The following is a 26,632-nucleotide window of genomic DNA, read 5'->3' on the forward strand; positions in this document are numbered from 1 at the left end:
TGGCTGTCCTGGAACTCACTCTGTAGACCAGGCTGGCCTCGAACTCAGAAATCCGCCTGCCTCTGCCTCCCAAGTGCTGGGACTAAAGGTGTGTGCCACCACGCCCGGCTTGTGGAGGAACTATTGATTGTACAAATTCCCCATCCACCTTGGCTGTTAGATGCTGGGTTGCTAAGGCATTCAATAGGTGCAGCCTCTGAAATCTAACACACAGTGGGGCCTTCTCTCCTTTCTGCCTCCAGACGCTGTCAGGTGAGTGTGTCCTCCTTTCCCTGTTTTGCAGCTAGGTGAAGAAGGCTTGAAGAGGTAAACTTGCAGAGCAATAGCTCAGTGGAGCCATCTAGGCTGGGTGTCCTAGCAGAGCCTGAGGTGGGGGTTCTTCCAGTAATCTATGGAGGGAACGCCCTCAGTTGAAAGGGAAGGCTGGGAAACAGCATCCTACCAGGAATCCAAAGGATGCTGCTAGACTGACAGTCGGCTCTCACAGGGGACTCTGCATTCCAGACTGACACAGACACTGGTCTCTTTGCACCCCTGAGCTGGCCGCTCATTGCCTGCCCACAGCCAGGGGGAGGCCCAGCAAATCGACCCTCCGTGCATGGAAGACAATTTCCAGAGAAGGAGGAAGTGGAAACCATTACCAGCCAACACAGATAGCTGCTGGAATATGGGATGATCTGTCCAGAAAACATGGCATAATAGATGCTAACAGCCCCTGCCTCACCCGGGCTCACTGTCCAGCCACATAGAACATGACACAGACAATGGGGACAGACAGGGTTAATTTGGAAATGAAGTTAGCTATTATTTGCAGCTTGGACAGTTATTATCTCTTGAATTGATAGATGCCCAGCTGTGCCCAGTGGCCTGTGGGCTGTGCCTGTCCCTTCACAGATAATACTGTTTGTCTGCTGCAGGGGAGACAGGCATGGGGGAGTTGATTGTAGTGCTTTGTGTTAGCAGCTCCCCACTCCCACCTCCTGGCACCCGAGATGTCCTCTAAACCCCCAGCCTACGGTGACCATTCCTCCTCTACTTCCCCAGCATCTGTCCTCAGCTCTACTAATGTCCTATTGAGAAATGACCAGACAGCAGTGGTGGCTCATCCTTCAGGGGTGTCTCAGCCTCTGAAGGGACCAAGGATTTCAAGATGTACAAACCCTTCCTCCCCTTGGTTTTCATTTGTTGTTGTCTGCTTTTGTATTTATGTATGATTGATTGATTGATTGATTGATTTTGTGTGTGTGTGTGTGTGTGTGTGTGTGTGTGTGTGTTGCTTGTACACATCAAGAGCTATCATAGGCATGTACTACCAATCTGGCTTCCAGGTTTTAAGCTCATACTCACTGAGAATTTACCAGACACCTGGCTGTTGCCAAGGGCTTCACACATTATTAATAAATGGCCATGACTGCCCTATTACAGGGTCTTTAGTTATTACCTCCAACTGACCTCACTTCAGATTCCAATAGGTCATAGATCTGCCTGGTGGTTCAGAGTCTGAGGTCCTGTCGGGCTGCGGACCAGTGAGTTCATCCCTTTTGCTCCTACTGAGCAGTCTTGCAGACACCTGCCTTGCTTTGGGAGGTCTTACCACTCAAAGCCAGGTTGAAAGTTCCCTAAGCGGAGTTCCATTTTCATCTCTCTCCTTCAGGAGCCTATGAGTCAGGCTGCCTCTGCAGTTTAATGAGCTTTACTAGGACCAGGCTTATCTACTGAGGCAGAAAAGTCATAAACACCCAGGCAGCAAGATAAGCCAGAACTCTGGCCAGAAAACGTTTGGAAAAACCCAGAGAATGTTCTGTCCTTGAAGGATGAGCAGTGTCTAGTCCTGGGCCTTGCCAGCCTTGCGTGGGCTAGAGAAGAGACTGGAACATGCTAACTCTCTCCCCCATGGTCTCTGCTTCAGCTTCCACAATGTACCCTCCACAGCGGGCAGGGTAAAACCACAAAGATTTCCTTTCTCTTTAAATCTTTTTCACCCTCTAGAGAAAGTCTCCCCTAGGTGATACTTGGTGTTTAATACTTGTCTAAATCTAACAGGAAGAACAGGCCTGGGGCCCAACGCCTAAGGCAGACAACAGAAACATTGTTTCCACTGCACTGCAGCTTCTAGCATCGTCAATACAGTGTCTCCTTTCAAAGTAAATGTCTTTCAATTAAAAAGCACCTGTCTTCCTCACCTGAAGCTGCTAAGACATAATACTAGAGACTGAGTAACTTATAAAGAACAAAAGTTTCTCCCAATTTTCAAAGCTGGGAGGACAAGATCCAGGTCCCACCCACTTAATGTCTGCAGAGTGCTTTCTTTCTAGAACAAGGTGCTATCTTTCCACAGTGTCCTCACAAGATGGGAGGCTGAAAACCTCCTCAGGGATCTTTATAAAGGCACTAACTCCTTTCCCAAGGATTCCACTCCCATGACCTAATCAGCTTTTAAAGATCTGGGTGAGGCTGCAAACAAGCTCTGCATACTATCACATCAGGGGCCTGGATCTCAGCAGAAGAGCTGCAGTTTTGTGTAGTAACACCTTCCTCTCCAAGTTTCTCTTATTGCTCTTCCCTCATACAGCTTGTAAACTTCTGTTCTTGCCCACATAACTGGCTTACTGTGCTATTAATGCATTCAATTACAGTATGTTGAGCTGAGTGAGCCTTGGTGGGGTGGAGTGGGCAAAGGTGTCACACGCTGGTCTCTAGACACCAGTGCCTGGACACATCCTCCAGACACCAGTGCCTACATCTTCCTTTGGCCTTTCTGCCAGAGTTACTGACAGGCAGGTCCCATACTGTCCCTGTTGCTGTCTTAAAACACCCTGACAAAAGCAACTTAAGAGAGAAAGGGTTTATTCTGGCTCACGGTTTAAAGGTACAGTCCATCAAGTCAGGGAAAAAGTGGTGTCGGGACAGTAAAATGTCACACTGTATCCACAGACAAGCATAAAGTGATGAACGCTGGTGCTCAGCTCATTCATTCTATCTATCTGCCAACTATCAATCAATTTAATCTGTCTATCATCTATTTGTCTGTCGTGGAGACAGGGTCTCACTGTATCAGTCCTGGCTGGCCTAGAACTCAGTATAACACCACCCACTTTCAGAATAAGTCTTCCTACCTCAGTTAACCTAATCAAGAAAATCCTGCCAGTTGACAGTCAATATAAACTGTGACAACAGGACTAGCAATAATGAATATAAAGCTCCCTGCACATGGTAGATAGTCAATAAATACGAATTGTCATAAAAGAGAGGAGGCTGGTTCTAAGTAGACTTACCAGGTCCAAAGCCTGCCTTGGCATAAAGGAGACTGGGATGTTCACTAATTTCTCACTCATACTTTTTTTTTTTCTTAGTGGAGACTGGAAAGGATTTCATATAGCCCAGGCTGACCTCAAATTCACTATAGCGCAAACTGGCCTCGGATTCCCCTGCCTCTGCTTCCGAAGTACTGGGGTTACAGATGCACACCACCACACCCAGCTGCAGCTCCTGTTTTCCTCTGCATCAGCAGACTGGTCATGCCTGAGCCCATAGGGCTTCTGGCAGAATGAGGAAGGATTATCAGGATCAAACACTAGTTCAGAGCCAGACACAGAGCTGATGCTCGGAAAGTGGGAATTGGAATGAATTACAATAGCATTCATTTTGTTTTGTTTGTTACAGAGTCTCGCTATGTGCCTCAGGCTGACTTAGAACTCTTTATGTAGTCTAGGCTGGACTCAAAATCACAATTCTCCTGCCTCAAACCCTTACTACTATGCCTGCTGGCTGTGTGTGTGTGTGGGGGGGGGTTCTTTCTTCAAGATAGGGTTTCTCCGTGTAGCCCTGGCTGTCCTGGAACTCACTCTGTAATCCAGGTTTGAGCAGCCTCAAACCTGCCTGCTGGCTTTTTAAAAATTACCATCATTCCTACTTCGTGTGTCTGTCCTCATGCACACATGTACCATGCTGTGCATATGGAGGTCAGAGGAAAACTGTGGGAGTCAATTCTCTAATATATGGGTCCGAGGAATTGAACCTGGGTCATCAGGCTTGGGGAAAATACCTTTACCTGCTCATCATCCACCTAGCTGACGTGTGTGTGTGTGTGTGTGTGTGTGTGTGTGTGTGTGTGTGTGCACGTGCATGTGTGTGTGCTTATATGCTATGTATATGTGTGTTTATATATGTTGTATGTGTGTGTTTTAGAAATTTATAGGTAAGGCTAAGTTTCTGTGAACATTTTCTAAGGCTACTGAATCAGATCAAGCTATATTTTACATGCTTTCACCCATTCACAGAGCAGCAGGCATCCAGTGTTTAGGGGGTACCTGTTGGAGAAGAAGTGCTAGAAACAGTGCTGTTTAGTACACTTTTCTTAGACTCAGTTTGGGGTCATTCATTGCAAGTGGATAGAAATACTGTTCACAGCCGAGCGGTGGTGGCGCACAGCTTTAATCCCAGCACTTGGGAGGCAGAGGCAGGTGGATTTCTGAGTTCGAGGCCAGCCTGGTCTACAAAGTGAGTTCCAGGACAGCCAGGGCTATACAGAGAAACCCTGTCTCAAAAGAAATACTGTTCATTTTTGGATTTTTTTGTTTGTTTCTTTGTTTGTGGTTTTTGTTTTGTTTTATTTTTTTATTTCTTTTTTCAAGACAGGGTTTCTCTGTGTAGCCCTGGCTGTCCTGGAACTCACTCTGTAGATCAGGCTAACTTGAACAGAGATCCAACTGCCTCTGTCTTCCAAGTGTTGGAATTAAAGCCAGGTACTGCCCCTCACCCACCCAATACACACAGAGTTGTTTTTAATAATGCTGTATATGCACATGAGTGCAGTTGGGTTCCATCGGCATGGTAACACTACAGGGAGTTCATGTGCTCTTCAGTTACAGTTGATGGACGTAAGATGCAGAGATGCTGAGTGTTACCATTAACACTATAGATAGGATAACTTTATAGGAGCACTATTGCTGAGTCTCAGGGTATCCTGAGCCAAGGTGTGTGACATCAGCCACAGTGGGACCCTGGAACATGCATGTGTGTATATGAAGGCAGGATGTGGTGTGTGATATAGTGGTCACTTTCCAGGTGGTATCCTTTAGTCCTCGAGGAAACATTTATTGGGCTCCACCTCAGCCTGTGGACACTGGAAAATGAGAAAGACCACACACAGACCACCGCATTGACATCTTGATGCCAGCACTGTCCTTGCATTTATGTTTGTCTGGTCCAACAGATCTCAAACTTGAACAAACATCTGAGCATCCCCAGGGAACTTGGAGCTCTCCAGGCTGCACTGAGAGAGATTTCTAGTCAGGGGTCAGAGCCTTTGACACATACAGAGCACTTCAGAGATGGAAGCTGACTAGGACAGAGGAAACCTCAGATACAGGAGCACTCTCTAACCCTGCTGTACCTTCCTCTCCCCAGGTTACAACCATCCGGCTCTGGCGAAACTCATTCAACAGCCTCAGAATGCGGTATGTCTCCCTGATGTGTGGACTAAGGACAGACTGTGCCAAACCTGATAGGCATCTTTAGGCCTGTTTCCTATGCAGCACTGAGGTGTTTGCTGAGCTTGTACCCCGTTCAGGCCTTGGAGAAGTGTTGGTGGCTTTTCCTCAACTTGATATAAACTAAGTCACCTGGGAAAAGGAGACCCTCCACGGGGGAAATGCCTCCCATCAGACTGTTCTGTGGGCGTGTCTGTGAAACATTTCCTTAATTAGTGATAGATGTGGGAGGGCAGTGTTCACCTGTGAGCAGTACTACCCTGGGCAGCATCCCTGGGTTGTGTAAGAAAACAAGCTGAGGGGCTAGAGAGATGGCTTAATAGCATCTTGTTAAAAGCACTCGTTGCTCTTGCAGAGGAGCTAGATTGGGTTCCTGGCATCCACGTGGTGGGTCACCACCATCTGTAACTCCAGTTCCAAGGGATCCAATACTTCTGACCTCTCCAGGCTCCTGTATGCATGTGGTACACCTATTCAGGCCCACTCATAAAACTAAGATAAATTTTATTGGAAAAATATCTGAGCAAGTCATGGGCAACATGCTGGTGAGACACATTCCTCCATGACCTCTGCCTCAGGTCCTGCCTCCAGGTTCCTGCCTCGAGCTCCTGCCCTGGGTCCTCTCAGTGATGGAATGTAACCTGAATGCCAGCTAACTCTGAGGCTGTTTTAGTCCTGGTATTCATCACGCTGACAGAATGTAACTATAACCATAAAGAAAGCTCAACATCACCATTACCATGGAGACAGCTACTTAGCCCCACACATCAGGGGAGAACTGTAACCACATTTAGGCTACAGAACAAAAGATACAGTGTAGGCATAAGACAATGATAACGGTTAACATACATGATCAGTGTAGTATGTGCCAGTCTTGTGTTCTGTGTTTTTATTGGCACGTTTGAGTGTGCACTGTATCACTCTCGGAGGCATCAGTTCCCAAGGAATGGGAGTTACAGGCTGTTCTGAGCAGCCTGATGTGGACACTGGGACCCAAACCCAGGTCTTCTGCAAGAGCAGCAAATACTCTTAACCCTGAGGCATCTCTGTAGCCCCCTTCTTTTTAAATGTACTTCTATCAAACTTTAATTCATGTGTATATTGTATATTGAGACTACCCCCCCCATAACCACCGATATGGTCTATACGTTATAACTATAACATCCTAGGATTCAAGAATGTTTAATAGATAAAGAAACTGAAGAGCAGAAAGATTGTATATCTGCCTGTTGTTTCATGTGCTATAACATAAGCAGCTTAAGGGAAAGGGGGATCTATTTTGGCTCATAACTTGAGGGTACACCATCATGGGGTGTGTGGCGGGCACAGGCACGGTGGGAGGGCCAGCGCAGTCCCCCACAGCGCACCTGCATTCAGAGAGCAGAACGATGAAAGCCACTGCTTCAAGCACTTGCTCCGTTTCATTTAGACCAGAACTCCAGCCCGTGGGGTAGGGCCACACACACTTAGGGTGGGTCTCCCCAGGGCAGTGTGATCTAGAAAGTTCCTCACAGACATTCTCAGGGGTGACTCTGGATCCTGCCCACTCGACAGTCAATATTAATCATCATGCTGTCTGAGGCGGTGTAGGCCAGTGGAGGTGCTTGGAATAAATCCAAAGAACTGAGTTCATCTGTGTCAGAGGGCAGAAGAGACCTCCCAGGGAAGTGACTTTAAACAGAGATCTGAAGGAGGAGAGGCTGTGAAGTGGCAGGCCATGAAAGTAAGGTATGCATGCTTGAGAAATAAAGGACAGAATGGCCTGAGCAGAGACAGCAGCAGGCAGGGTTCAGGTGGGACCAGGACAGCCCTAGAGTTCCCACCACCTTTGAGGTAGTTTGGCTCCTGTGACAATGAACAAAGACTAACCAGAAAGAAGAAAGTGCTTGTTTGGCTTAAAGTTAAGGTTCATCGCTAACAGAAGTCAGGGCAGAGATGTGGAGGCCGGAGCTGAAGCAGAGGCAGTGAAGGGCGCTGCGTATTAGCTTGTTCCTCATAGCCTGCTCAACCCAGGACCACTGGCGCAGGGATGGCACCACCCCCTCTCACAGGAATCTTCAATCAAGAAGATGTCCCACGGTCGCACCCACGGGCCAGCCTGACAGAGGCAAGGCCTCAGCTGAGGTTCCCTCTTCCCAGATAAGTTCAGGTTCCTGTCGAGCTGACAGAAACATCCCAGTTCAGCCTCCAGTAGGCTTTCTCAGTCTCGCTACGGTGTTTAGATCCAGATGATTCCATGCTATGGAGGCCTCTTGTCACGGCAAAAGAGGAAATGTCTTAGAAGTGCCTATATTTCCTCTGGTGGTAATAGTGACCCTGGTGGAGAAGCCTCATGATAAAAGAGCTCTCCTGAGCACGGTGACGCCGTGAGAAGACCTGCATCTGTCCTCAGTGTCCCTCCATGGTGTACTCAGCGAGGCTGTCCATGAAGCCTACTGCTTCCCATGTTTGTCCTTTTAGGCATCCTTTTTAGATGTCATTTTCCTAGGGTTGGGGTGTCACTCACTTGTCAAAGTGCCCACTATGCAGGAAGCCCCCAGTTCCATCCACACCACTTAGTGAATCCAGCAATGGTGGTGAACATCCATAACTCCAGTTCCTGAGAAATTGGAGGCAGGAAGATCAGAAGTTCAAGAGCACCCTTGGCTATATACTGAATTTGAGACCAGGATGGGTTATATGAGATCCTATATAATAATAATAATAATAATAATAATAATAATAATAATAGACATTTTACTTTCCTGTTTGTTCCAACTCCATGCAATCTTGATGCTCTTATAGATTCATTTTCAATTACTATACTAACAGATAGTCACAAATTTAATTAAAATAATGCCTAAGACCTACACATAGTGCCACATGCCTATAATCCAAGCATGCAGGGAGCTGAGGCAAGAGAGGGTCGGGAGTTTAAGGTCATCCTTGGGACAATAAATTCAATGCCGGGCGTGGTGGTACATGCCTTTAATCCCAGCACTCGGGAGGCAGAGGCAGGTGGATTTCTGAGTTCAAGGCCAGCCTGGTCTCAAAGTGAGTTCCAGGTCAGCCAGGGCTATACAGAGAAACCCTGTCTCGAAAAACCAAAAAAAAAAAAAAAAAAAAAAAAAAAAATTCAGAGCAGTGTGTGGGTGGCCTCTGCTTCAGGTCTGTGGAGCCTAGCTGTGGGCTCTTCTCCTAGGGGTGGGCCTCCCAGGCTCCCGGATGGAGGCTTTCCGAGTATGTCTGAGGCTCATTCAGCCTGTTGGCAGATCCCTTTCTTCTTGTTCTCCGTGAAGCCTACATCACCACTGGCAATGGAAGTCTTTTCTTCTGCTGCTCATGTGGTCACGCTGGGTCCAAAGGAAATAGAGAACTGTCTCCAAGTGACCCCATTAGGAGCCTTCATGACAGCTTCCTGGTGACATAGACATTGTCCTGGGGGTAGCCGGTGGACCTGGGATCTAGCATCCTGTAGTTGTTCTTGCAATGTAGATATGCTGGATAGGCACCACGATAAATCTGCGCTATATAACAGGATATGATATGCTTCGCCTCCCACTGAGAGAGTATGAATGGCAGCAAGGATCAGAACAGGCCACCCTCAGCTATATGATATTATGGGGGCTGTGATTTCCCCCGTGCAAATGAGAAAGACCCTGCCCCTCTCTCCTAAAAGATACCTGGGTCACTCCTCTGCCCTGTCCCATGAACGGAATCATTCCTCGTGCACTCTTTATCATGTGGACTTTCATCCTTATGCATCCACTTGCGGGCAGGAGACTGTCCCCTCCGGTGGCTTCATGGCATTGCCTCTGTGAATATGCGGCAGCCAGCTTGTCTGCCTCCCGAGGATAGTCCCACTTTGGGACTCTCAGGGAGATGGCTGCTGTAGACGCTGGAGACCATAGCCACTGGGGGCTCCACCTGTGTTTCTACTGGATACAGAGCCAGCAGCAGAACTGTGGCCATGGTGGGTGTCCATGCTAGAGATGTAGCTCTTGGACAAGTGCTTGTCTAGCACGCTCAAAGCCCTAAATTCGAATCTCTAGCACTGTGTAAACTGGGTGTGGTTGTGCATGACTCTAATTCTAGCCCTCAGGAGGTAGATGCAATGTTAGAAGTTCCAGGCCATCCTTAGCTATATAACAAGTTCAAGGCTAGCCCAGGCTACAAAAGACCCTGTTCAGTGTGTGTGTGTGTGTGTGTGTGTGTGTGTGTGTGTGTGTGTGTATCTTAAATTCTCTTAAACTCAGAATTGAAGATCTCTGGAAAGAGCCATGATCAGAGGGCATGAGAGGGGCTGCTTGCCTGGGAAAGACTAGAGGACAGTCTTGCCTCCAGTTAGTTGAGCAGGTACAAAGGGCCTTCTGAGAAGGTGGCCAGTGAAGCCAGAGGCACAGGCATGTGTTTATGCTCTAAGCTGCTTTGTTTCAAAACTTGTGCAGATCCCAGATGCCTTGGCAGCTGGTGCTGAGCAAATGTGTCAACAAACATGTCACACACATTTGCAGTGTCAGCTGCCTGCGGAGGCAGTCTTCCCAACAACACACGACAAGGCCCAGGGATTCTGATTCTTGCAGTGACATCTCTCTGCTCAGAGGAATCTTGCCTGTCTCCCCCACATACCTGCCACGTCTCACCCAGGCAAGGACTGGTCCTCACCTTACTTCCCCACCGGGAGACATGGCAAGTCTTGCTAGCCAGCTCGCTATAGGACCCTGTCTTCCATCTAGTCTTTCAAGTCTGGAATTGCAGGTAGGCCACCAAGCATTTGCTTGGGTTCTGGTCCTCACGCTTACCCAACAAGAGCTTTACCCACCGTCTCCCCCAGCCCACTCCTGGCTTCTTATCAACCCTTGTGGGCCATAATAGCACCACTGTGAATCACAGCCTAGTGATTTCACGCCAGTGAAATGAATACTGTCTTATTGAATCTATCTGGGTTCCATTCTAAAGTCTCTAGGGCCATCGCAATACATTTCCCCCACACTGTGCACTGTACTGGGCCTTGCCTGTGCATGGTCACACTGCCATGAGAAACGGCTATGGTCTGACTTCCCTATACCTGGGATGGATGCACACAGTGGGCCAAGTAAGACACGCACACCAATCTGAGACTTGCATGCTTTTGTACCATACCTCAGGAGCCCTGTACTCTGTCTATGACTTCTCTCCTGAAGGCTCTCAATCAGTACCTGGCAAGAGGTGCCCATACTAGCAGATGAAGACCCTGAAGTTCAGAGATGTTAAGTGATTTGCCCAAGGCTACACAGCCAAAGCCAGTTCTCCCATTGCTGCACTCTAAGACAGGCAAACCTTCTGGAAACCTGTCCTCATTTGTTTCTGTAGCCACACGTCCCAGATATCTTCTGTTCTTAATGTCACGCTTTGTCGAGCAAGAACACCACCCCCACATCTTTTCTGGGCCCAGATAGGCAATCAAGCTGTCAGCCTGCCTGTCTCTCTCTGGGGGCCTTTCCCTCTCAGCCCATGGCAGCCGTTTGCTCTCATCACAGGCCTTGTGAGCAGGTCAGAGCCGGAAAGAAATGCTTCCTAAGGCCCTCGCCTACAGAGTAAGGTCTTCAGCTGTGTCTAGCAAATGTGTACCCGGCATCAGCATTTCTGGGCAGAGGTCCCTGGAGTGCCTGGCCCAGAATGCTATCAGAAGCCAGCAAGCCCACACTGGAAGCATGCCTGTGTGTCTTGGGACAAATTGCCTGACCTCTCTGGTCCTCGGTAGTACTTCTCACGCTTCCTGCCCCGCTCCATGCCTCCTAGACACACCAGGGAGGAGACCCAAAGCAGGGAAAGCAACAGAAGGATGAATCTGCCCAAGCTACGTCCCAAAGCCACCAGAATAGCTGCTAGGACACCCCTGCCCTGAGTTGCGATGACACTGCTCAGGTTTGCATTGAGCCTATCATCCTATCATGTCCAAAAGAGGCAAGTGTCCAGAGGTGCCCGCATCCCCGGGAGTCTCCCACTTGTTTGCTTTGGTCCATTTGTCTGTTTTTGAGAAAGGGTCTCCTATAGTCCAGACTGCCCTCAACCTCCCTCTGTAGCTAAAGAGAGCCTTGAATTTCTGAGCTTCCTGCCTCCACGTCCCAAGTGCTTGCAATTGCTGGCACGAGCCACGCCGCACTAGGTTTCTGCAGTGCTGAGAATGGAACCTAGGGCTTTGTGCACTCTACCAACAGAGAGATATCCTCAGCCTAGAACGCTCTATGTGTACCAGGCTGGCCTTAAACTTGAACTTGATAGGAAGCTACACCACACCCTGCCAGATCCCTCCTTTATATAATAAATGTTCCTATTCCTAGCAAGAGAGCACTTTTTTATTTACAAACTGCAAAGATAGTTCCTATCTCCTTTCTCCAGCTGCTCCTGAAGTTAAGGCCATGTCCCAAACGATGCAAACTAAACCAGATCAGGGCCAAGCCACGGGCTTCACTTGGAACTTGCCAGTCTACCCCATGCTTTCCTTTTGTGATGTGCCCTAGAACCCAAGCCAAGATGCCAAGTTGCATTTGGCGTGATCCTTTTCATAGTCCAGGTCCACTTCCATGTCACTCACCCCTTGAGCAGCCTCCCCTGTGACCTCCCCCATCCCTGCTGGTGTGGGTGAATCCGCAGGACTGCTCTGCTCTTAGTCCACTGCGGGTGTGTTTGGTCATGAGGGCCAACTCCAGCACCAGGACAAGGGAGGGATTTGGGCTCCAGGTCGACCTCCAGCTGTGTCCTTGGCTTCCCGTTCTGTGAGTCCAGAGTGACTCCCTCATTGCTCTCTTGAAAACCTGAACTATTCTGAATTCACAGTATGCCACTAACCCTAGCCCAAAACTCTAGTTCGGGGGTTCTCAGCTTTCCTAACACTGCAATCCTTTAATACAGTTCCTCATGTTGTGATGCGCCCCTGACCAGAAGATTATTTTCGTAGCTACTTCATGACTGTAGTTTTGCTACTGTTATGAATCATAATGTAAATATCTGTGTTTTCCTGGGGTCTACAGGTTGAGAACCACTGCCCCAGCTGCTCATCTGACCAGTCACAAGTTATCTTAAGGATGTGGAAAGGCCCTGTCCAGGGCCTACCAGGGAGTAGGTGGCCAGATGTGCCATGCATCTCTGTTGCATGCTGTCTGGGGTCATCTCCTCCCGGTGGGATGGGGCAAAGAGGAAGGTCATGGGTAGGAATTTGCCACCTCTTAGATTGTTCCTAGAACCCCTGTGAGGCAAGGCAGGCACAACACCTTCCCTCTGTTTTAAAGTTAAAATTGTTGAGGCGTCATTTTAAGTAGTTATGTATGCTTAGTAACTTTAACTTGGTTTTGTGTGGGGATTTTTGAGATAGGGTTTCATGTAGCCAGGCTTTGAATTCAGTTTGCAGGTGGGGATCACCTTAAAATTCTGATCCTCCTGCCTCTACCCCCCCCCCAGATAAGTTCTAGCACACCTGATCTATGTGGTGCTGTGGATGGAGCCCAGAGCTTCCCTCTACACTAGGCAGACACTACTTAGGTGGTAACCTGAGCTTTGGCCCCAGCCCCTGGAGGTGTATTAATACAGGATTTTACTCTTACAGACACCTGCGTCTCTTAGGGGCTTGCACTACCAACCCTCAGCCAGAGGCCATTTGAAGCTACATTTTTATTAGAACCAGAAAGCCAGTGCATACATCCCACTTCTTTGGAAATGTGTCCGTGCTGTCCCCCCAGTCTTAGCCCAGCAGCCACAGGGCAGGGCAGACTCACCTTTGAGCAGACTGATCCCTTCCCAGAACCCCTCGCTTCTCAGGTATGAGGAACAAATAGCATCAGTTCAGCACTGACTCACACTGTCGACTTCCTTGCAGAGGGAACTAATTCCCTGGACCCATATCTATCAAAATGAAGCTGGGGGTGGCGGGGAGTAGACTGATGTAAAAATGTTTATGGTGGTCTGGCTTTTTTCCTCTAGTTAATTAGACAGCTCTACCAACATACCTCCATTCCTAGCTAGAACTCTCACAAGTGTAGTGTGTGTGTGTGTGTGTGTGTGCGCGCGCGCGCGCGCGCCATGGCATGTGTAGAGGTCAGAGGGCAATCTCAGATGTCAATCCCTGCCTTCCATCTTATTTGTGACATAGACGCTTGTTCCCCACTGTGCACTCCAGGCTGGCTAGCCTGAACTTCTAAGGATTCTCCTGTATCTGCCTCCCATCTTGACATAGGGACACTTGGGTTATAGACACTCGCTACCAAACACTTTACATACTACTACACACTTGACACACTACCACACACTTGACATGAGTTCTGGGGCTCTGAACTGAGGTCCTCACATTTTCCCGCCACACGAGCTCTCCAGTCCCTGCCTTTTAAAAAAAAAAAAAAATTAAGGTAAACTAGTGAACTCCAGCAGGCCAGCTGTGCTGTGTGAGAACTTAAGCCACTACATTAACACCAATGAGCCTACAATGCATCGCAGAGCCTAGCCGATGCCTCAGCTGTATAAAGGTACCACATGGAAGGGGTCTGGGTCAGACCCCAAGAACTGACATGTCTGCCTGCTGTTCTTTTCTAGAGCACTTTCATCAACAGACCTGCCTTGGGCATCCTGCCTCCAGAGAACTTTGTGAACAAGCTCCGGGAGTCCTTGATGTCGGTGAGTTTGGGAGATGGCCCCTCCCATGTTTGTAGTCCCACCGCCACCACCTTCCAGCCTGTCTGTCTGTCCTCAGAGGTGACCCAAGTGGGCTGGAAAGGATGAGATCCATAGCCAGTTAGAATGGGTGGGCAGGTGGCAGCTGCTGCTGTAGCTGTCTGGCTACATGAGGCCATCTCAAAAGGAAGGGAGGGAGGAGGGAGGGGGAGGAGGGAGGGAGGGAAAAATATTTTGAAAGAAGGATGTAAGAGACAGCCTTGCTAAAATGACCAATTTATTACTTGATTCTTTCATTAAAAAATGTGTGTGTGTGTGTGTGTGTGTGTGTGTGTAAATAGGGCCTCATGGAGCCCAGAATGGCCTCAAATGCATGGCCTATGTAGCCCAGGATAGCCTCAAACTCACTATGGGAATAGCCTTGAACTTCTGATCTTTTTATTACAGGAGTGTGCCACCACACCCATCTTGTGCAGGGCTAGTAATCTGAATCCAGGCCCTGTGCCTGCTAGGCAAGTGTTCTACCAACTGAGCCTCATTTCTAGCCTGCAAGAAGATTTTTAATTTGTCTTTTGAAGAAAAGCAAGGGTTTTGTGCATGGGACAAAGGACATCCTATGGAAATGTTTATGTGTCCTGTGAAGAGAATGAGGGGTTTGGTCCTCCTTGGACTTCCCTTCATCTTCTTGCCATAGGAATTAAAGTCACTGAGGACCTCAGCTTATGGTCCTGGAAGTGCAGATATCTCAGGAGACACAGAAAGGACCGCTATTTTTACACACACATACACACACACACACACACACACACACTTTTATTTAAGTTTGAGAGTCTCACCGCATGGTCCCAGCTAGTACTGAGATGGACAGGTGTGACATCACACTGGCCTGGCCTCTGCTGCCTGTCTCCTGCCTTCTTTCCTCTGTGCTGACCTCTAAGCTCTTCCTGGGCTTCTCCACTGGAAAAGTCTGAGCCCGCGCTTCCAACCTGCTGTTTCTGGTGCATTCCTGGCTCCCTCCCCAACCCCCTCAGCCTTCCCTCCAATGCTGGAAGATTCTGCTCCAGGACTAGAGACAGAGTCCAATGTACTCATCCTGGACCCCTTCTGCAGGTGGCGCCCAGGGGCATGTCCCAGCTCATCACCATGGCCTGTGGCTCCTGCTCCAACGAGAATGCATTCAAGACCATCTTCATGTGGTACCGGGTGAGCTATGGTGCAGGAGCACCCGCACTGTCACCCCTCCCTCCACCCAGGGTGTTCCACTTGGATATAATCTAGAGAGAGCCTGGTTGGAGCTTTCCCAACATCCCAGTGTGTCGTGGTACAAAAGGCTTGGGTTCTGCTGTCAATGCAGTTCTATGGAGCTATTAGGATGAAGCCTAACAAGCCAGGCTTAGCCACCAATTAAATTAATAGTTGAAAACAAACCAGGGGAATCTATTCAGTGTGGCCACATTGGGAAGAGGGACAAATCAAAAGGTCTAGTCATACCCGAGTCTGGCTCCCAGGTCCAGATATGAGCCTTTGGTTTAAACAGAAGGGCAGAGGTCTGCATACCTAGGCAGTCCTGGTCAGGGGGTGGTCCCACCCTGCCGCTGTCTCACCTCCAGCCTCTCCTGTAAGGTGCTGATGATTTGTCATCTGTCGCAAGGAAGCAGGTTCCCTTCCAGTTGCCCCTTGGGCTTCAGCCCTTTTTTCTCACAATTTGAGACCCTGGGGGGAATTTCAGTTTCTTGGGGGTCGATTGTCTCAATAGCCTGGCAGCCAAATCTCTTTATTCCTGCCAGAAGGATTATAGTCTCAATTTTTTCTGCCATAAATTGCTCCATTTCAACAAACCCTGACTGTGGCTAATAAATTATTAATATATCATATAGCAGCACTTGCGTTTATTGTATTGCAAGCTCCATTAGTGTTGTGTGCCTACCTAGACTTGTCACGATAGGAACATTAAGTCCACTCTGAAGAAAGCCCTCCGGGAGGCTAGAGCCCAGCCTGTCTCTGGTCTCTGACGGTCTCTGGTCTGTTTCTGCAGAGTAAGGAACGAGGGCAGAGAGGTTTCTCCAAAGAGGAGCTGGAGACGTGCATGGTTAACCAGGTAGGTACGGAGCTGGAGGGCTGGCTCAGCAAAGGTGCTTAGTTCCAAGCTTGATAATCTGACTTCAATCCTAGGAACACACACACACACAAAACATACACACACACACAAAAAAAACCACACACATACACACACAAAAAAACATACGCACACATACACACACACACACACAAAACATACACACACATAGACACACACACAAAACATACATACACATACACACACACGCACATGCACGCACACACACATGCACACACGCGTGCGCACACACACATACACACACTCACATACACACACACACCACACACACCACACACACGCACGTACACACATACACGCACTCACACACACACAACACACACACAACACACACACACACACACACACACACACACACACACACACTCCCCTGTGCTCATCATGGTGACTGATATCTGCCTTTTCGTTCCATTCTAGAGTCCTGGATGCCCAGACTACAGCATCCTCTCCTTCATGGGTGCTTTCCACGGGAGGACCCTGGGTAAGGAAAGACCAGTATGGTCCCAGAATGCTGTCTGTCACCACAGATGCTAATGAGCAGGGACAGAAGCTGCCTTGTATCTAGAAGACAGAGTGTTAAAAGTGTGCATGTGCGCATGTGCTGGAGCCCCTTCCCCCATCCTATCTCCAGCCAGCATGTGTTACAGGGAGTAAGAACAGAGGTGTCAATCATTCTGAAGTTCAGCATTGCCCTCAGATGAAGGGTCAGCCTCCTCTCTGAGATCTGGCATTATCCATCCCTCCTTATCTCCTCCTGAACTTTTCCCTCATTATTATCTCTCCCTGTGCAGCAGCGTTCATATTTCTCAAGCCGGCTAAGCCTCACAGCCCTCCCAAGGCACCACCTAGGCCAAAGGTTACCTCAGAACAAACTGTTAGCAGTGTACACAGCGGCTATTGCAATGTGGACACTCGGAGCTGAAATGGCTTCAATGGGTAAAGTGCCTGTCACCAAACTTGTTGCCCTGAATTTGATCCTCAGAAACTACATGGTAGATGGGACTCCCATTAGCTGTCATATTGCCCTCATATGCACACTCTGGCACATCCATGAACCTAGATAGATAGATAGATAGATAGATAGATAGATAGATAGATAGATAGATAGATAGATAGATAGGTAGATGATAGATAGGTAGATAAATATGATAGATTGATAGATATGATAGATTGATAGATCACTTGATAGATAGATAAATGGATAGATGATAGATAGATAGATGATAGATAGGTAGGTAGATAGATAGATAGGTAAGTAGGTAGGTAGATAGATAGATAGATAGATAGATAGATAGATAGATAGATAATGGATAGATAATAGATGGATAGGTAGATAGATATAAAATAGATAGATGATAGATAGATAGATAGATGATAGATAGATAGATAGATAGATAGATAGATAGATAGATAGATAGATAGATAGATAAGCAGGCAGATAAATAAATAAATCTCAGTAGTTAAGAGCACTTGTTGCTCTTGCAGAGGACCNGGGTTCAGTTCCCAGCACCCACATGGTAGCTCACAATCATCCGTGACTCCAGGCCCAGGGTATCTGATGCCCTCCTCCAGCACACAGTACATGCAAAACATTCATATATGTAAAATAAAATATTTTTAAAGTTTTGAAAAAAACAGTGTGCCTGTAAATTCCTTTCAGCAATACAAAACACAAATATACTCTTACAATATAGAATATAAAGGGTTAGAGAGGCAGCTCAGAAGTTAAGAGTGCTTGATACTCTTCCGGGACCCAAGTTTTGATTCCCAGCACCCATGTCAGGTGGCTCACAACCACATGCAAATTCAGGCCCAGGAAGAACTGGCCTTTCCTGGCCTTCTCAGTCATTACCCTCACATGACATACACTCACACAGACATGTATATACACGTTGATAAAATAATAACAATAGCATAGAATATTAATATGCCCCATCTGCCCTTCCTACAGGGAAAACATGTGTTTAGACTTATAACCCAGTCAGTCCATCAGTTCCCTACAGAGAGGGGATGATTATGCCCATGTGCAAATATAGATTATGGCTCAGCAATGGGAGAAACTCAAGACCACTGAATGACAGAGCAAGGATTTGAACCACTGTCTCTCCTCTTCAGGGTTTAATTTGCCATAAATCATAAAACAAATGCACACACACACACTCACACACCATCCAAGGGTTCTACATCCACAGGGCTGAAAAACTCACGATACCCTGTTTAAGGACACTGTACGCTACTGATCCAAGCCAAGTATCTGTTTTCCTGTTTTGCTGGGCTCAGGTTGCTTAGCGACCACACACTCGAAAGCAATTCACAAGATTGACATCCCTTCCTTTGACTGGCCCATTGCTCCATTCCCACGGCTGAAATACCCCCTGGAGGAGTTCACGACGGACAACCAGCAAGAGGAGGCCCGCTGCCTAGAAGAGGTAACTAGGGCCCTCACAGCCTCCCTCTAGTGTCTCTGTTTCTCTCAGTATCCTGAGTCTGAGCCCAGAAGAGGTCAAATGCAGGAGACGGGTGGTGCTCCCCAAGGAAGAAGGAGGACATGGAGACCTGTAAGGGAAGACAAGAGGCGTATTTTTGTTGTTTGGTTGGTTTCTTTAGATCTATTTATTTTATGGATATGAGTACACTGTAGCTCTTCAGACACACCAGAAGCAGGCATTAGATCCCATTACAGATGGTTGTGAGCCACCATGTGGTTGCTGGGAATTGAACTCAGGACCTCTGAAAGAGCAGTCAGTGCTCTTAACCGCTGAGCCATCTCTCCAGCCCCCAAGAGACATTGTTTTACTATCTGGCATTTATCCCCCATGTCTGGTACCAATTTCTCGCCATTTCTTTGGGGATAACGTTAAGTGACTTCACAGTAAGGGATAACAGCTTTATCTTCAACGCTATGGGTGTCTGGTAGGAAGAAGGCTCCATGGTCTGGTCCTGCGGTTGCCACCCTTTCCATTTCCTGGCTTGTCACTCTAGAAAGAATGAAGACTTGCCTCCATGCCTCCATTTCCTCAGAAACAGCCCCCTTTAATCTCTCTCATGCAAGAAATACAACAATATAGGAAGAGCTTTACAGCTGGACCAACAATGATTATATTTTCTATATTGGATTATTGTTAGACGGATGCTCAAATAACTCCGTTGGCTTTCCTCCAAAGCATTCACCATTTCTGTCAACAATAAATTACAGATTAAACACCTCCCAGATACTAAGCAGCATGCTGAGGGGTAGGCATTTAGCAGTAAATGAAAGAGACAAAGCCATGGGTCAGAGTCACATCAGTAACTATAGATTTCTTAGTTACCGCAGCTTTAAAAGTAAACGGAGGGCTAGGGTGGAGCAAGGTTAGGGGAGTGCTTTTATGGCAAAGTCCTGGCCACCTGATAAAATCAGGTGTGGTGGAGCATGCCCTCACGCCCAGCAGTCAGGAGGATCAGAAAGCTAAGCCCGTTCTCAGCTACATAGTGCATTCAAGACCATCCTGGAATATACGAGACCCTGCCTTAACAAATAAATAGAAACTGATGAGATTTACTTTAACAGCATGTTTCATTTGCTTCTTGAGATGCCAAGTCTCAGATTCTAGCCTAAGCTGTCTTAGAACTTACTGTTTCGAATAGGCTGGCTTCTGACATACAGAAATTCTCCTGCCTCGACCTCTCCAGTTCTGGGGCTCCAGGAGTGAGAATATAACATTTTATTGAACTGAATATATCCAAAATATGATCTCAGCATTAACTTAATACTTTTTAAAGTAGTAGTAAGATTGTTCTTCATACTAAACCCCTGGAATACTGTGTTAGTTCTGCATAAAGACTACTTGAGTGTGATTTGGCTTTTTTAAAAAAATACTTATTAAACAACTAATAACCTATCATGGTATTATTTGTTCATCATCTACAAGATAATACCTGAGTTAGAACAAGACTTCAAGAAACACAAAGACTTGGGGACCACTGAGTACCTTTCTTATATACCATCATAGTTTGTTGATTCAGGTGTTTAGTTCAGTATGTTTTATGACTCAGTACACCATTCCCCAGCTAGGGATGTCTTATCACCCCAGGCCACCTTCCCCAGTCAGCACTAGTGTTCTGTCCACACGGTCCCCAAGCCCACAACTCAGCCACAGTGGGGCTGCTTTCCCTGCAGATAGGTTTTGCACCAGCTTCTCAAATGAGCCTCTATCTTGGTCTGCCAAAGAGCCCTGCACACAAGCAAGAATAACATAGCCAGGGCAACAGCAATGACAAGCTTAGAGAGGTGGCTCTGCCCACCTTTCAGTAGCTTATTCTAATATGTCCACATAAGGAACCTGGCATGGTGGCACACGCTTGTAATCCCAGAATTTGGAGGTAGAAGCAGGAGACTCGAGAGTACATGTCCACGATTGGTTTCATAGCACACGCCTTTAATCCCAGCACTGGGAAGGCAGAGGCAGGTGGATCCCTGTGAGTTCAAAGCCAGCCTGGTCTACATAGTGAGTTCCAGGACAGCCAGGGCTATTTTACAAAGGTTTCACTATGTAGTTCTGTCTGATCGAGAACTTACTCTGAAGTCCAAGCAGTCCTTGAACTCAGTTTCACCTGCCTCTGCCTCCTGAGTGCTGGGATTAAAGAGGTTATGCACCACCAGGCCAGGCACTGCATTACAAATTTAACGCCAGTCTGAGCTCTATGTATATCCAGTTGCAGATCAAGAAAGGGAGGCTTCAGGAAGCTAAGCTACTCATCCCATGTGTGTTAGTCCAAATAACAGAGGGGCACATTCCTCTACACAGTGTAGCTCCTAACAGGCCTCACACTTGTCACTGGAAATGTCACAGACATAATTTCAATATGACCTCAAGGGGTTCTAACACCCCCTCCCAATCCCAGTGCCCGTCCATGGAATCTACTACTGTTCCAATGGCTCTGCGAGCAGCTCATTCCCCTTCCGGGTTCTAGGTGGAGGATCTAATTGTGAAATATCGGAAAAAGAAGAGAACGGTGGCTGGAATCATCGTGGAGCCCATCCAGTCCGAGGGTGGAGACAACCACGCGTCAGATGACTTCTTCCGGAAGCTGAGAGACATAGCCAGGAAGGTGAGAGTGTGTGGAGTGAGGCCAGACAGGACTGCAAGGATTTTGGGTTCCCCAGGGCTAAAAGTTGGCTCCATTTCTGCCCTGGGGTCCATGACAACTTACACGTGTGCAGAAACTGACTGGCTTTATTGAGAGCAGAGTCTCTGGTGTTGGCACTCAGAGTATACGTCAATACTTAGCTTGTACAGGGCCTGGGTTCCATCTCAGGTATGGGGGTGGGGCAGGCTTGAACTGGGAGGCATGAGTGATTTATTTTAAATCACTTTGCTGAATCGGCCTCTGGGGCTGGGATTGTAGTTCGGTGGTAAAGCACTGTTATAGCATGCACAAGGCTCTGGCTTCAGTTCTCAGCACTGAAGGAAAAGAAAAGGTTTGTGGGATGTGATGTCTCATGTCTATCACCCTGGCATTCAGAGGCTGAGGCAGGCAGATTACCACAGGTTCAAGGCTAGCCTGGGTATGTAGAGAGTTTAAGACCAGGTGACAGAGTGAGACACAACTGAAAAACAAACAAAACCAGCCTCCAAACTACTGGAGTTTTATATGTTTGTTTCGTTTTTATTTACTTACTTTATTGGGTGTTTTGCTTGCATGTATACCTGCGCACCATGTGTATGCGTGCATGCAGAATCCAGAAGAGGGCATCAGATCCCCTGGAACTGGAGTCACAGATAGTCATGAGCTGCCATGTGGGTTCTGGAACTCAAAACAGGGTCCTATGGAAGAGCAATTGGTGCTCTTAACCACGAAGTCATCTCTCCAGCCCCAAACTGTTTTAATTGGGTGTCTTATTTAGGGTTTCTATTCCTGCAATGAAACACCATAACTAAAAAAGCAAGTTGGGGAGGAAAGGGTTTATTTGGCTTACACTTCCATATTGCTGCTCATCATCAATGAAGCCAGGACAGGAACTCACACAGAGCAGGAACCTGGAGGCAGGAGCTGAAGTAGAGGCCACGGAGGGCTGCTTCTTCCTGGATTGCTCCTCATGCCTTGCTCAGCCTGCTTTCTTAGCCCAGGACTACCAGCCCAAAGATGGCTTCACCCACAGTGGGCTGGGCCCTCTCCCATAAATTACTAATTAAGAGAATGACCAACAGTCAAATCTTATAGAAGCATTTCCTTAGTTAAGGTTCCCTTCTTTCAGATAATTCTAATTTATGTATCAAGTTGACATACGACCAGCCAGTACATCAGGACTTGTTCAGTTAGGAGACCCCGGAGGTGGCCTCAGCCTCTCTTTTCTTTCTGGAACTTGCCTTGTCTTTCAGCCCACTGTGGTCTATAGTCAGCAAGTATAAAAAGAGCAATGTCAATATCAACTCATTAGTCTAGTGGATTGGGCATTGTATGTACCAGCTTTTTATCATTGCAACCAAATACTTGACTCAAACAGAGTAAGGCCCCCAGAGGAAAGACTGACTTTACTCTATTTCAAAAGGTTCAGTGCATAGTCTTTGGCCCCACATGCTTGGGCAGATCACCATGGCAACAGATATATGTGACAGAGGAGGACCATCACATCATAGCTGACAGGAAACAGAATGAGACAGGAAGCAACCAAGAGATGCTCTAACCCTCCAGAGATCTGCCTCCCAGTGACCTACTTCCTCTGGCTAGATCCTCCCTTCTAGAGTTTTCTAGTAGTATCCTGGCAGGAGACTAAATAGTAACCGGTGTATGTGCAACGGACATAAGAAACCAATCAATGTGTAGATAAGAAAAGCGGAGCATGAGCCAGTTTACATACACATATGGAACTAGTCAATCTAGGTAATACAGAGGAGGTGGCAGCTGTCTCAGAGGGGGTAGCTTTTCAGCTTCAAGCTTGCACACATTGCTCTCTGATGCAGACAGGTCCAGGACTACAGCCGCATGCAACAGAACTCTGAGATGCTATGGGGCGTCTTAGAGGTTCTGGTTTTGTTCCATCTGGACAGCTGTAGACCATGTTCAGATGCAGCTGTGATCCAAACTGTTCTGGTTTGCTCTGCATAGCTGAGGAATAGGTCAGGTGCACAGCTGGGCTCCAGCCTGCAGTGGTTTGGGGAGGTGGGAGAGGAGTCCCTGGAGGCTTACAAGTATCTGTTTCTCCCCCCACCCCCACCCCCATTCTCCGAACAGCATGGCTGTGCCTTCTTGGTGGACGAGGTGCAGACTGGAGGAGGCTGTACGGGCAAGTTCTGGGCCCATGAACACTGGGGCTTGGATGACCCAGCCGATGTGATGACGTTCAGCAAGAAGATGATGACTGGGGGCTTCTTCCACAAGGAGGAGTTTCGGCCAAGTGCTGTGAGTGCCCCCAGCTTTGTTAAGTGCACATGACTGGTCTCTTTCTATACCTGAGGAACCCAGGAGCATTGCTGGGTGGCACAGGTTTCCTTTGGTGTCACATGCAGTAGCTACTGCTATAGAGTGGACAGACACCCTGTACCTATTTCTGATGGTCCCTTAATTCACACAACAATCTAATCAAAGAGCCTTGTATTATCTCTGTACTGCTTTACTAATGGCAGATCAGATATAGCAGTTAAGTAAGCTTCCGCCATGGTTACCTTTCTCATGGCTGTGACCCAGTACCTGACAAGGAAGGAGGTGTTAGGAAAAAGTTTGTTCGAGGTTACAATTTGAAGGGATTTCATCCATCATGGCAGGAGGCATGGTGACAGGAGGAGATAACTAGTTACATTGTATCCATGGTCAGGAAACAGAAGGGAAATGAGGTTGGACAATAAAACCTTAAGGTGAGTCCCCAGTGCCCACCTCCTCAGCAAGGAGCCACTCCTTAAAGGTCCGCCAGCAGCCGGGGAGTACACTTTCAAATGTGTGTGCCTATGGAGGATATTTTTATATTTAAACCACAACACTCTCCAAGGTCACTGAGCCTGTTAGTGACAGAGTCAGGAGACTCACAGAGCCCATCTATAACTGTGCATATACACCACAAACTTCCATATGTGCATATAAATGTGTGTACACTCGAGCGTGTATATTATGATACTCTAACAATGATGAAATCACTTAACGGTGTATCTCTCAGGACAACCTTCTTTTTAAATAATGTGTGACTGCAGTTAAGGAACTATCATCTATTTGACAACCAGGTCTCTGAATAGCGCCAACCTGTAGGGTTGTCACTGGAAGACTTTAAAAACATACTCAATTTTACCTTCCCAGCCCTTGAGAGACATCTGTTAGTTCAGTTTCTCTTCTTTGCGGAAGATGAAAATGTGTAGGTGTGAGGGAGATGACGGAGTCAATGAGCCGACTGTCTTGCAAGCACGAGGACATGACTTTGTGCCCCCAACACCCAGGTGAAAGCCAGGCACAGTAGGGGAATACTCGTAACCCCAGGCAGAAACAGGAAGCTTCCTCAGGCTTGCTGGCTAGGCAGCCAGCCAAATCAGTAAGCGTCAGCATTAGAGATAGACCCCATCTCAAAATAGATGGTAGACAGCTCCTGAGGGACAACATTGTTCCTCAGCCTGGCCAACTTCTGACCTCCATATACATGTGCATGAATGTGCATATATACCCACATGAACATACACATGTCCCTACATACATACACACTCATACAAAAAAAGGCAGGGGGGGTGTCAGGGTTTGGTGTGAGGTTGCTCAAGCCAGGTCAGCCACCTGGGGTCAACCTGAATGAGGGACAATGTTGTTCTTCGGGGGCTGTCTACCTTCTTTTTTGAGACAGGGTCTTTCCCTAAAGCTTACTGCTTGGCTCTGGCTAGCCCCAGAGGATCACAGCCTTGCCCTAGCCCCATTGAGCTAGACACCTCCAAGGGCGAAGCGCCATCAGTGTGGGCCAGGCCATGACTGACTTCCAGTTGGGCATCGTCCAGCTCTGGCTAGGTGGCTGAGAAGACGATATATGCACTGGTAGATGAGCAAGACATCCTGCTAGGGGAGACATACTCCTGTGAGGCTCAAATGTGAATAGATTCTGATGAAGACGGTGCCTTCCTTCAACAAAAAAACAAACGGGACTTGAGTGGGCTTCTCTGTGAGATCCTGTGGGAACCACACAGGGAGGCATGGCCCACTGGTTTCAGGTAGAGCATCTCAATATTGTGACAGAGGATGCTTACCTGGACAACCTGCAGTTGGTGCTGTGGAACCGGCAGACCAAAGCTAAAAAGACCTCCAGTAACAAGGAAGCAAAGCTTATACTGGCTGGCAACCCAGCAGCTCTCCACGGACCCCAGAGAAGAGCAGTCCCCTCTCCTGGATGTGACCCAGCACTGCAGTGCCAGTGGGGTGTGGTGGAGAATTCCTGTAGCCGTTCTGAGTGTCATCATGTCCCCTGCAGTGACTGAGAAGCAGCTTCCAGAGTTCAGCCTCTGTGGATGCTACCAGGTGGCCTGGGACCATGGGTCCCCGGTGCCAACAGCAGGACTGGCTTACCCACACGAAGGACTTGTCAGGAGAGGAAACGTCTCCCTAGCATAAACCAGAGACATGACGAGCCAAGATGGCCATTGCCAGAAGTTTACAGCTTCTAGCTCTTCATGGACTCAGTGCAAGACAGACTGCCAGTTAAACCTGGGGGTGCCCAAGAAGCCAGTGGCAGGTTCAGAAGAGCCTCATGAGATCTCACAGTGCGTGTAGCCTGTGGGGACAATGTCTCTCTCTCCAGTGCTCATCTCCAGCAGAGACAACAGGGAGACTCTCAGAACTGTTATCACTGTTTATTAACACATAAACAATTTTTTTTTTTTGCATTGGAGGCAAGGGGACAGCTAGAAACTTCAAGAATCACTCACTGAATTCCTCAAATGGCAAACAAATACCACTCAGTTAAAGGCTGTTGTGTAACAGTTTCTCTCCTGGGCAGTGGAGGGCCCACATAGAGACCTGCAGAGTGTCTGAATGAACAGAATCAAGAGGTGGAACCAAAACTGAGAGGCGGGGAAAGTTGTGCCTAGGGATGGAGGCAGACTCTGAAGTACTCTGATGTGTGAGCTCTTCTGATCAGTTCTGGGTCTCATTCTAGCCTTACCGGATCTTCAACACCTGGCTGGGGGACCCATCCAAGAACTTGCTGCTGGCTGAGGTCATCAACATTATCAAGCAGGAAGACCTGCTCAACAACGTGGCCCGTGCTGGGAAGACCTTATTCACAGGGCTGCTGGACCTCCAGGTATCTGTCCCAATTTGATGGCATGATGTGGTAGGAGGGGGTGCCTTAGTGGTCCCATGCTGAGGCACCCCCACCCAAGGTATCAGCCATATGATGGGTCTAGCATAAAATGAAGTTTATTTGGGACATGGGAAGGAG

General features: G+C 47.8%; 1 protein-coding gene across 1 annotated transcript in view; it reads left to right on the plus strand.

Annotated features, from left to right (window-relative positions):
• Positions 1-26,632, plus strand: part of Abat (4-aminobutyrate aminotransferase) — a 97,262-nt gene that overhangs the window by 62,582 nt on the left and 8,048 nt on the right. The window contains exons 6-14 of the mRNA XM_021209242.2: positions 5,410-5,459; positions 14,037-14,117; positions 15,225-15,317; positions 16,150-16,212; positions 16,669-16,732; positions 18,532-18,680; positions 21,205-21,342; positions 23,467-23,634; positions 26,348-26,494. Coding sequence (XP_021064901.1) covers positions 5,410-5,459; positions 14,037-14,117; positions 15,225-15,317; positions 16,150-16,212; positions 16,669-16,732; positions 18,532-18,680; positions 21,205-21,342; positions 23,467-23,634; positions 26,348-26,494 — 953 coding nt within the window. The remainder of the gene's footprint in view (positions 1-5,409; positions 5,460-14,036; positions 14,118-15,224; positions 15,318-16,149; positions 16,213-16,668; positions 16,733-18,531; positions 18,681-21,204; positions 21,343-23,466; positions 23,635-26,347; positions 26,495-26,632) is intronic.

The sequence above is a fragment of the Mus pahari genome, chromosome 12 (assembly GCF_900095145.1).
Source record: "Mus pahari chromosome 12, PAHARI_EIJ_v1.1, whole genome shotgun sequence".
Lineage (NCBI taxonomy): Eukaryota > Metazoa > Chordata > Mammalia > Rodentia > Muridae > Mus > Mus pahari.